The 12429-nt window shown below is 34.4% G+C and overlaps 1 protein-coding gene across 4 annotated transcripts in view; it reads right to left on the reverse strand.

Moving 5' to 3' along the window:
• CRPPA (CDP-L-ribitol pyrophosphorylase A) overlaps positions 1 to 12429 on the reverse strand; it is a 328621-nt gene that overhangs the window by 201641 nt on the left and 114551 nt on the right. For all 4 annotated transcript variants that reach the window (XM_050785380.1, XM_050785382.1, XM_050785381.1 and 1 more), the window contains exon 5: positions 11221 to 11266. In XM_050785380.1, the coding sequence (XP_050641337.1) occupies positions 11221 to 11266 (46 nt within the window). The remainder of the gene's footprint in view (positions 1 to 11220; positions 11267 to 12429) is intronic.

The raw sequence follows: 12429 nt of genomic DNA on the forward strand, positions 1-12429 counted from the left end.
TTTTGAGACAGAGTCTCGCTCTGTTGCCCAGGCGGGAGTACAATGGCAGAATCTTGGCTCACTGCAACCTCCGCCTCCTGGGTTCACGCCATTCTCCTGCCTCAGCCTCCCGAGTAGCTGGGACTACAGGCACCCACCACCACTCCTGGCTATTTTTTGTAATTTTAGTAGAGATGGAGTTTCACCTTGTTAGCCAGAATGGTCTCGATCTCCTGACCTCGTGATCTGCCCGCCTCAGCCACCCAAAGTGCTGTTATTATGGGTGTGAGCCACCACGCTGAGTCACAGAAAACCGCTGAAGAAAATATTAGCAAACCAAATCTAGCAGCATATCAAAACATAATACACCACAGTCAATGGGATTTATCCCAGGGATGCAAGATGGTTCAACATACACAAATCCATAAATGTGATATATCACTATCAACAGAATAAAGGCCAAAAACCATATGATCCTCTTAATAGACATAGAAAAAGCATTTGATAAAATTCAGCATTCCTTTTTCACGAAAGCTCTCAACAAATTAGGTAGAGAGACATACTTCAACACAATAAAAGCTATATGCGATAAACCCACAGCTAACGTTATACTGAATGGAGAAAAGCTGAAAGCCTTTCCTCTAAGAAACAGAGGACAAGAAGTGGATGCCCACTTTCTCTACTCCTATTCACCACAGTACTGAAAGTCCTAGCCAGAACAATCAGACAAGAGAAAGAAATAAAAGTCATCCAAATTGTCAAAGAAATTAAATTGTTGTTCTATCATAGATGACATGATCTTATATTTAGAAAAACCTATGACTCTAACAAAAAACTCTTAGAACTGATATTTAGTAAGGTTGCAGGAAACAAAATTCAACATACAAAAATCAGTCATATTTTCATATACAAATAACCAGCTGAAAAAGAAATCAGGAAACCAATCCCTTTTACAATAGCTACAAAAAGTAAAATAAAATACCCAGGAGACAAAGACCTCTACAACAAAAACTACAAAACACTAATGAAAGAAATTGAAGAGGACATTAAAAAATGGAAAGACATCCATGCTCATGAATCAAAATAATATTGCTAAAATGACCATACTATATCCAAAGCAATCTACAGATTCAACGCAATCCCTATGAAAATACAAATGATATTCTTCACAGAAATAGAAAAAAAAAAAAATCCTGAAATGTGTATGGAACCACAATAGATACCAAATAGCCAAAGCAATCCTGAAAAAAAAGAACAAAGACGCATCATACTACCTGACTTCAAAATACACCAAAGCTATAGTCACCAAAACAATACAGCATTAGTTTAAAAACAGACACAGAAGACAATACAATGAAATAGAGAACCTAGAAATAAATCCACGTATTTACAGTCAACTGATTTTCAACAAAGGTGCCAGGAATCACAAAATCAACCTAAGCATCTACTAATGGATATGCATGGGGAAAAGGACATACTTTTGACAAATGGTGCTGGGAAAACTGGACATCCACATGCAGAAGAAAGAAACTAGACTCCTATCTCTCATCGTATACAAAAATAAACTCAAAATAGGTTAAAGACATAAATGTAAGATGCAAAACTATAAAAATAACTGGAAGAAAGAAGAGGAAATGCTCAGGACATTGGTGTCAAAAAAGATTTTATGGCTAAGATTCCAAAAGCACAAACAAGAACAAAAATAGAGAAATGGTACTTACTAAAGGAAAAAGTTTCTGCACAGTAAAGAAAATCAACAGAGTAAGGAGACAATCTATTCAATGGGAGAAGATCTTTGCAAACTTTCATCCAACAAGGGACTAATATTTAGCATATACAAGGAACTCAATAGCAAAAAAATAAGTAATCCCATTAATAAGTAGGCAAAGGACACAAATAGGCATTTCTTAAAAGATGACACACGAATGGCCAACAGGTACATAAAAAAATTGTTCAACGTCACTAATCCTCAGGAAAATGTAAATCAAAACCACATGAGTTACCAACTCAACCCAGTTACAGGGCTATTATCAAAAAGACAAAAAATAACAAATGCTGCAGAGGATGCAGAAGAAAGGGAACTCCTATATAGCGCTGGTGGAAATTTAAATTAGTATAACGCCTCTAGGGAAAACAGTATGGAGATTTCTTAAAAAACTAAAAATATAACTACTATGCTACTCAGTATATCAAAGGGATATCTGTACCCCAATGTTTATTGCAGCACTCTTCATGATAGCCAATAAACAAAATCAACCTCAGCATCTACTAATGGATGAACAAAGAAAATGTGGCATACTACACACAATGGAATACTACTCAGTCATCAAAATGAGTGAAATTCTGTCATTTGCAGTAACATGGATAGAACTGGAAGTCATTATTTTAAGCTATATAGGCCAGGCCCAGAAAGACAAATATTGCATGTTGTCACTCACATAATGAAAGATAAAGAAAGTTGATTTATTAAAGATAAAGAAGAGAATGATGACTACCAGAAGCTAGGAAGGGTAGTGGAGAAAGAAATAAAGGGAGGTAGGTGGGTAGAACATACAGTCAGATAGAAGAAATAAGTTTTAAGGCTCAATAGCACAATACGGTGACTATCAGTAGTTAACAATATATTGCATAATTTACAATAGCTAAAAGAGAAGATGTAAAATGTCCTCAAAATAAAAAAAATGTTTGAGATGACAGATATTCTCAATACCCTGATTTGATCATAATATGTTGTATCAAAATATCAACGCACCCATAAATATGTATAAATACATACCAATTTTTAAAAATCAGATTTTCCTGAACTTTAATGCAATAGGCACATGCATTATTTTCTCCTTACTTCCATTTGAGAATATAGATACACATACATTTACTTATTTCCATCTGGAAGTAGAAAATATTCAATTATGCACCTTATGGTAGATGAAGCATGGTGGAAATGTACTTGTTACACGCCTCCCTAATCACACAATATAATTCTCATTGACAGCTGCTTATCTAACAGAACATTAGCCATCTTGTACTAAAATCAAAGTCATACTGTCCTTCATTTGCATAGTTATATTAATCAATTATGAGTTAACAATACTCTCCAATAGTACTCCAAATCTGATGGTTATGGATATAGAACTTAAAAGTTTTGGCTGCTTCACTGGTCCACAATGTACTAGAGAAGACAATATCCTCAAATACCAAAGACAATTAGTATTTATTGAAGCACATACAATATGAATCAAGAACTTCTCAGGAGGTCAATTGTCCTTTTGTGCAGGACTCTTCAGTGCTATAGCTGTGTACTATTAGGTCCAAGTAGAGGAAGTAAGAGAAGACATGGAGGCTCTTCCAAACAAAATATGTTCCTCTTCCTCTACTTCTTTCAAGGAATTGATGGTAGCACAGAGGCAGAAAGAATTAGAATTCAAGCCATCTCCCCTGAAGGGTACGTTAAGAAATGCCTAGCTTGACATTCTGAATGTCAGAGTTTTGACTATATCCATCCATCTGCCAGACTCCTTTTAAATTTTCTCAAATTTCAATCTAGTTGTAAGTGCAACAGAATTTCTTCAGGGGTCAACTCCCTGATTTAATGTTATTTGCAATCTAAAATATAGCCACTTTTCGTTCAAGTACATGATTTAACAAAATGTAGTTGTATATAATGTGGTTTCATAAATTGAACATTTATTTATTCCAGTATTATTCTAACTAAAATCTCTCATAAGCAAAAGGATTTATAATGTATAAATCTCAAAGTTAATAAAAGAGGGCAAAACCTAATCAGTAACACACATATCTTTTAAAACTTCTTCTTACTTTCCTTGAATATCGTTTCTCTTGGTATACAGAAAGTATATTGTCCTCTATAGACAGAAAATGGATGTAATCGGGGGTCTTTTCATTTAATTTTACAAAACAGTAATATGTAAAGTTTCTTATACACACAGCTTCTGCTTTACCATATGACAGACCCATGACACATTAAGAAGCAAGGAATATGCATATGCCTGTATCAATTAATCACTCTAGTAAAAATGCTGTTTGTTTTTTACAGGAAACTCAGTAACAATGGAGGAAAGGCAAACAAACACTGCGGTAGATCCTTAAGCAGGTGGGCAAAATATCCAGAAATCTGTCTCCAATTTTCTTGGAAACATTCAACGCCATGCAATTCTTCCATCGAGCCTCATGGTCCACTGTACTGACCTCTTGAGTCAAAGTTAGATGTGCCTCAAGAAATAAGAAACAAATATATCAAATCCAAAAGTAGCCATTTCCAAAAGATGTTTCAAGTTGTAATCCATTCAAAGTGAGAGCAGTGGTTTCCATTATCCTATTGCATTCCTTGAATCAAAAGCCAATCTTAGAGTCTGTTTTCTGCCTCACATGAAAGAATTTTAAAATGATATTAAAGAGAATCATCACTATTGAGTCCTGATGTCTCTAAGTTTCATCAGTAAAGGATACTCAAGGTTTATCTGAAGACCTTGCAATAGGAAGATATTAGAACAGGAAAAAGGAAGGCAGGCAGTAAAGAAAGGAAGAACAGCCAACAAGGCATTACTGCATTACAAATGGACAAAGAAAACAAATAAAGACTTGCAAATAAACCACACATGCCCACACTGAAAGGTCAAAGTGATCTTCTGAAAGGCTAGTGTAGAAGCTAAATGAGCATGTTTCAACTGGAGGACAAATGGCACATAGGCAGATTTTTAAAAGACATTTAATATTATCAGATCTTAACCACATTTTTAAGTGAGTCACTGAATATAAGATGAAGTTTCCTAACTTAGAACTAAAAGTAAGGACCAGGCATGTGACATCTTGTCTCCTGCACGTGTTTTTAAATGTAAGCAGTACAGTCAAGCATATGACTGATTTCTAAGTAAATGATAGCTTTCTTCCCCCTTCTTTCTTGTCTATTAAACTCCCTGCTCCTTAAAACTACTCCACGTGTGTCCATGTTTTTTCTAATTCAACTCAAAATGAAAAACCTGGTGTTCTCCACTCATCGGGGCTATATCAATACCATAATTTTTTTTTCTTTTCAAAGTATATATTCTCTAACTTATGTGAGAGAAAAGTTAGAAGGAAAAGCAAAGTTCCAAGGTTAGTGACTCATGACAATATTTACCAAATGTACTATTTGCTTTGAGCATAAATATCATCATTTGGGTTTTTCTGGGTTTTTTTTAACTACCTACATCAGAGTGAAGTGTCAGTGGCTGGCTTTTGTCTGTTATCAAGTCTTATTTAGCTAGTTGCTTAATACCTCAATGTGACCTTCAAAAGTGACAGATTTACTTGTGTTTGCTTAAATTACTATTTCGCTGACAACAAATTAAGGAAATGGTAAAACTAAAACAAGTGAACTCTACTTTTCCTAATCCTGACCCAAATGTTGAACTTTCCAATTTACTTTTTTTTTTTTTACAGTAAGATTTCAAGGGGAACAAACTGCTCTTAAATCCTGTTGCAGTCTTCCTGCTTTTACTAATTAAAGCTTGATGCAAATGTTCTTACAGATTCACAAAAAATACAGTCACAGTATTCTTTGAGAGTGAAGAACAAAAAAATATTATGTATAAAGAAGTTATGGTGGTATTGTGAAAATTTGGAAAATGAAGTGTCATACTCAAAGCCAGAAACATCAAATATTGGGGTTACTATATAAATAATCTTAGCTGTCACTCTGCATTGTCCAAAACACATGACTAATCACATAAATGGTGTTATCCCTGGGTATTTAACAAGAAAGAGCCTGATGAGAACATATCGCAGATGCGGAATGTTGTCTGGTCACAGATGTGGAAAACCTGATTTAAAGTTCCTCATCTTTCCAACTTGATCCAAAGGATTCAAAAACAAACAATCTTACACTTCAAATGTCATGATTTTAAGTAAAAAAGTTAAAGGATCACTAAGAAATCAAGGGACTAGTTTCTGCATATGCATAAAACACACTCCCACAGAGTCTTCCTAGTTCTCAGCAATTCTGAACCAAAGGTATTCTCATGTCATTTTATTCCTTGCAGTCAATGCCAATTAAAAGTATATTTAGCTACTTTCAATGTATAAACATAAAAGAATTTAAGTGCTCTTCTATCAGTATAGTTTTTCAAAAACAAATAAACAAAATATGGCATGAGGATAAATTGACAGTTGCTAAGTACTTATTGAAAGAAATCTACCGGTATCACTTATCTGAATAGGATGTAGGTTTCTGAACCAATAAGATGCTATATTTCAGAGAAATCAATTTCCTTAAAATAACTAACAAATGGAAAACATTACATAATGACTGGAAAAAAGATTAACTAAAGCCAGTTAAAACCAAAAGGGATGAAATGGATTTCCAATTTTACGTAATTTCCCTCTTTTTCAATACACACCACCATATATGAAAAGAGGCACCATGAGGCAATTTTGTAGCACAAGCTTACTTGGGTTTGTACAAACATAACCAAGAAAGAATAAAATAAAACTTTAAAAGTACTCTTTAGCCACAAAATTAAATATATTAAGTAGCTGAAGAATGGAGGTAGAAAATAAATGCAATATTTTATTTAGAAATTCCACAGGGGCTTTTCTTAGAAACTCTTAGAATATTGACCTTCATATGCCAGGAAATGGTCAGCATACTAAATCAAGTGTGGGTTGGAACTGTTTGTATGGCTTATGTAAATCTATATAAAGTATGTTACCACTGGCATCTGTTACCACTTTAATCATTTGGGTTCATCTGAGCATGCAGAGCAGACTTGGGTGGGCTCAACCAGCTTGGGCGACAAAACTACAATACCTCTTTGTTAAGTGGATATTTACAAACTTATCAGTCAGTACAGTGTCTTGTTGTACCAATTAATCATACTACTCCCTAGAAAATTGTTTTAAATTTCACTCACAGTAGAAGCCTGAATGAGTCAAACATTAAAGAACAACCAAATCCAACCCTCTACCTAAGAAAAGGGATTATTATGAATCCTTTGTTTTATATAGTTTTAACAAATTTTTAATTATATTTTAATAGACTCTGAAAGACAAATGAAACTACTACTTTCTATACATGTTTTTTCAAACAGTTTACTGTAAATGGAAATCCATATAAACATATTGATGCTAACATAAATTAAGCTTTAAAATTATCCAAAAACATAAGATAAAAATCAGATTTGGAGACTTTCTATCTACCACAATTTGGAGATTTTAGTCAAAACATGCCTTGAAGTTAGCAAACCTACACCAAATACTAATGAAAGAACATTCATTTTTCTCCCAACATCAAAATTCCCATACTAAACCAAAGATGTTGACTTGAACATAAATTAAGATGGACCAAAACACACAAGCTACTTTGGTGACAAGTAAATTTTGGAGTACAAAATGTTCTTGCAAAACATGAGACATGATATTTATCCTAGAAATGTTTTCTAGCACCTGAAAACGAACTAAGTAAACAATGAAATAGTTACTTTAATAGAATACAATTTGTTGACCAGCAATAATTGTTATTTGAGAGAAAAAAACAGCTCAGGAATGACACTAAAAAAAAAAAAAAACATGAAGCACTCATCACAGAACAAAAAAAGTTCCATCCTGGAAAGGAAATCTGTTGTCAAGATAATGAACATCAACTGCCTGAATTACCAACAACAGAAAAAAAAAAAAAAATTAAACAGTACCCCAAATCATTTTAAAACAATTATTTTGATTTGGAATTTTATTATTTTTTCTGAGCATGTCTACAAATCTGTCATTACAACATTATATGCTTTTCACACACCTGTGATGCCAGTAACAAACACTTTCTAGAAGACTGTACTATGTGCTTAGGAAAACACTGGGATAGAAAATTTTCTGTCTTACTTATAGGATCATTCTTAATCACACCAGCTGAAGGTAGAGTTTTCAACTCAGGAATCAGAGATAGGCAAGCTGAACTTTATAAGCCACTGATGTACTCACCCAAGAGAGAGCTCTTGAATCCAGCATCTGCTTTAGCAGGCAGCAGGAGAAGCTATGTGAATCAGAGGTACAAAATGGACATGTCCTAGAGTAGAGTCAAACTTAAGGACAATGGAGACCTGAGCTTAAATAATGGATCTTGCTCTTACTAACTGTGTGACCCAGAGGAAAGTAACCTAGGTCAGTTTTCCCACCTGCAAAATGAGAGCAATAGTATATATCTTACAGCATTATTGTAAAGAATAAGTGAGATAACATAAGGCACCTAGCATAAGTTCAATGTCCTCCAACTCTTGGTTTTAAATCTTGACAAAGAATGATCAAAAATACTATACCATTTCTATGTTTAAAAGGAAAAAAAATGATATAGTGATAGATATTCTGGTTCCCTATAAGCATGTGTCAGGAGCAGGCAGAGTGGTAAGGCAGGAAAGAAGGGCCATAAATTCCCTTAGATTCTAGGGAAAAACTGCAGCTGCATCTGTTAGCCTATTATGCAATTCAACTCAACTAAATGTTAGGGGATGCAACATAAAAATTAGACATTCTTTCCACCTTCACTGAATCACAATCTAAAACAGGTTCATACAGCGTTGCAGGCAATGCTGAAATCTAAAATTTTCTTAAAACCATAATAAACAATTGTTTTTATATAAATTTGTGGCAAAATCAGTCCTGAACTTGAACTGGCTTAGAAGCTTTATAGCCTTTATTACTGCTTTGAGCATAAACATTTATGCATCATAAGTTTCACCTTGTGGTGGAATCCAAAATCCCACCTTTGGGTTTGTACTGGAACTCTACCACTGGCTTTCCTGGGCCTCCAGCTTACAGCTGGCAGATCGTGAGACTTAGCCTCCATCATCACATGAGCCAATCCCTCATAATAAATCTACGTATATATCTTATCTATAGCTCTATATCCTACTGGTTCTGCTTCTCTAAATAACCCTGATTAATACATTAGGAAAATGCCTACAGGTAAATATACAGCTCTCATAGTATGCTATATGCTATATTATATTTTGGAATTTTGGAGTGTTCTCTTTCCTATGCCCAGAGAGGCATTTCTACTATCAGAGATAGTCTTGAGTACAAGTCATAAATGGAAGGGGTAACCTCAGGTGAGCAAACAAGCATTTGCAGCTGGGAGAGCATCGTAAGACTTAAAGCTCTTATTGCAATATAGATATTATTTAGAAATAAATAACCTATAAAAGACTGAGGAGCAAGCTAGAGGAAGATGTCTGGAATTTAACGTACAAACTAATCAACCAGAGCTCCTGTTAAAATGTAGATTCTGATTGAATCAGGTGGGGGCTGAGATTCTAGTTCTCAGGTAATCACAATGCTACTGGTCTAGGGCATTCACAGAGTAGAAAGGCCCCAGAGCAGTGATCCTAGAAGTGTACCAGAAGCATCAGAATCTCCTGGGAAGTTATTAGATACACAAACCCTAAAATATAAAGAAACTAAAATTTTGTTGACCTAAATGAGTTGTGTAAATACCTTCCCTAAGAATAAAAGTAGAACATGTTTTAAATACTTTAAATACTTTAAAAATGAAATACTTTAAATACTTTAAAAATGAAAGTAGCAGACCAGAACCTATTACATAAATAAAAGCCATTTCTGCAAACAATTTCCAAAGTCATAGCTCCTGCAATAACACTTGCAGTATAGGCTTTTGCATTTTAAGAAGCCTCTGATAATATGTAGGCCAATTATTACAATTATATTTCTCAGTTGAACTACTAATTGTTAACAAAAAAAAAAATCATTTCTATCTTTCCTATGTAGTACATGCAAAGCTCTGTGAAGAAACCAAACTGAGTTTTATATTTCCTTGTACTGAGGACATGAAAACCACATCATGGTTCAGCTGACTTTTCCAGAGTAATGTTTACGCACTGCTTGGTTGATATGTAAATATATGTCAACATTTTGATTTATAGCTATAAATGATCTGTTTACATACACACAAACAGATTCATAAGTTATAGTACATTAATAGTTTAAAACAAAATATCCTTGAAGGACAAAGAACTTCAGGGCAAATCACAAATACATTGTCATGATCAGAGAAAAGATTTTCATTTTCTGAATGTGAAGTCCTTAGATGGTTAAATAGGGTTTCCAAAAATTGTTTAATAAATTGATGCACTCAGAATGCAGATTCAGTACATTTTTTAATTTCAAAAAAGTTTAAATTTAGAAGTTCACCTCTCAATGAAAATCTGAGCATGTAGTTCTAGCCATAATCTGTTTTCAAAGAAATCAGTTACTAACACACTGTAAAGCATCACATGTATTTCAGGATTGGGGTGAACATCTCTGATTTTGCTAGGAGTCCATATTTTAAAACAGTGGTTCTCTATTAAGTGGAAATTTTTTCCCCCCCTAGAGAACATTTGGCAATATCAGGAAACATCTTTGACTGTCAAAACCAGGGGAAGGGGAGTGAGGGATGGGTCTCTGGCAGCTTGTGAGCAGAGGCCAGGCATGCTGCTAAACCACTTGTAATGCACAGAATAGTCCACACAGCTTAGAATTTTCCAGGCTAAAATGCCAAGATAGTGCCAAGACTGAGAAAGCTGACTTAAATAACAGGCTACAAAAATACAGAAAGACTGTCCCTAGTGCATCTTAACTACATTCCTTGCACAGTGTTAAGCAAAATAACAAATACTTGTTGCTTATTAAATCAACTACCTCTATTTAGCTGGGATCTTTGAGTCAGAGATGAAAAAGAACTAAAAAAGAGTTACCACACCTAAGATATCTACAATTACAAAATTGCAGTCATTGTCAGAACCCAAAAGAAACTTTAAAAATCATCCTGTCCAGCCTAATTTCTCCATTTAGGAAAAATAATGTTTCTCACATAGAAGATGCTGTCTAATGTACTGATACGACATTGTTAACGGGAGAGGGCAGCCCTCTTCGTAGTTAAAATGAAGTGAGATCTTTACAAAATTATTAAAATCAGGTTTTGCTATTTTCCTTCCAATAGTATCAATGTCCCATACTTCCCTCAAGTTAATAAAGTATTTCCTTTATAAAAATTAAAATCAATGTAGTGTCATAATAACTGCTATTTCACTAGCATGAAACAACATAAAATGTAATTATTTTCAAAAAACATATCAGAGACCTTAGTGGCCTACAGGCTTTTCTGCTTTCAAGATTGCTGGATTTAAACTGTCATGAGAAATTCCGAACTGGCTTACATTTTTGAAACACAGGAACTGACAGTCATAAGGCCAAACATACCCTTAATAATCGATTCAGCCGCATACAGATCTCGTTTGTAGGTCACCTAAAGGACAGATAAACTTCATTAGACTTAACAGAGCAGGAAGGAATGTGCAGGCAATAAAATAATGCCCCCAGGGAAATTCTTGATTTTTCAGAAGCTATAAACATGTAATACTGACATTTTCTCGATTAGAAAAGCATCAGCAAATTCACATAAAATATATTCTATTTCTACAAATGGCTGATTTGTTTTTAAATCTTTGAATAAATTAAGATATCATGTGGCAGTGGTTACTGAAATCTTAATGTAACTCGAGTATTATACTTAAAGAAAATGTGGCAGCATTTAAACAACAGTGTTAACATGACTGCATAAAAATTAGGCTTTATACTAGGAAAAAAAAAAGGTAGGGCAGAAGTCTCCATATAACAAAAAAAGTCACCAAGTTGCATTATTAGCTGAAAAAATTCTGAAAGGTCAATTTATGTTAAGAGGGACTTTCTTCTGAATTACATATATCTGTATATACCTAGTAAGATTTTTATTTAAATGTCAATAAAATAAAAAGAGCCTATAGGGTACCACTATGTGCCCAAGAACAATGATGATCTTTCCTTAAAAATATGCAGCCTCCTCCTAATTGTAATCTGTTCCTTGTAATGTATGTGTCTGTCCTATGGCAGATACTTCACAGACCCCCATCCAGTGAGCTCAGGTACAGAACATGTAAGTGCACTGTGTTGCAGAATTCTATATCACAGAGCTGAAATACACAGTAAATAAAGACACAGTATTAATAAGCTTTTATAAGGTCCTAGAAACTGCACTCAAGTACCTAGGTATTTATGATGCAAGTGTTCTAAAAACCCATTTTGAGAAATTCCCACCATATTATTACCTCACCATGCCTAAACTCAGCTGAAATAGCACACAGAAGCAGAATCAAACAAAATAGAGAAAAACTGAGCTGAACTAGGTGAGTGCCAGGTGTTGGGTTGGAATTTCACCTGTACAGGTGAAAGGTACAGAACCTTTCCTCTTCTTCAGGTGGCCCCTGAGGCTCTAGTGAGCACAGTCTGAAAACCAGCAAATTAGAGGATTGAAATTGTTTCTCATCACTACAGGACTGATTCTTTTAAGTAATTTTTCATTATAGAGTATTGTGCAAGGTCAAAGGAAGACTACTGATTATGCTAACAGGATAAAAGGAACTTCAATACTCA

This window comes from Macaca thibetana, chromosome 3 (assembly GCF_024542745.1).
Source record: "Macaca thibetana thibetana isolate TM-01 chromosome 3, ASM2454274v1, whole genome shotgun sequence".
Classification (NCBI taxonomy): Eukaryota; Metazoa; Chordata; class Mammalia; order Primates; family Cercopithecidae; genus Macaca; species Macaca thibetana.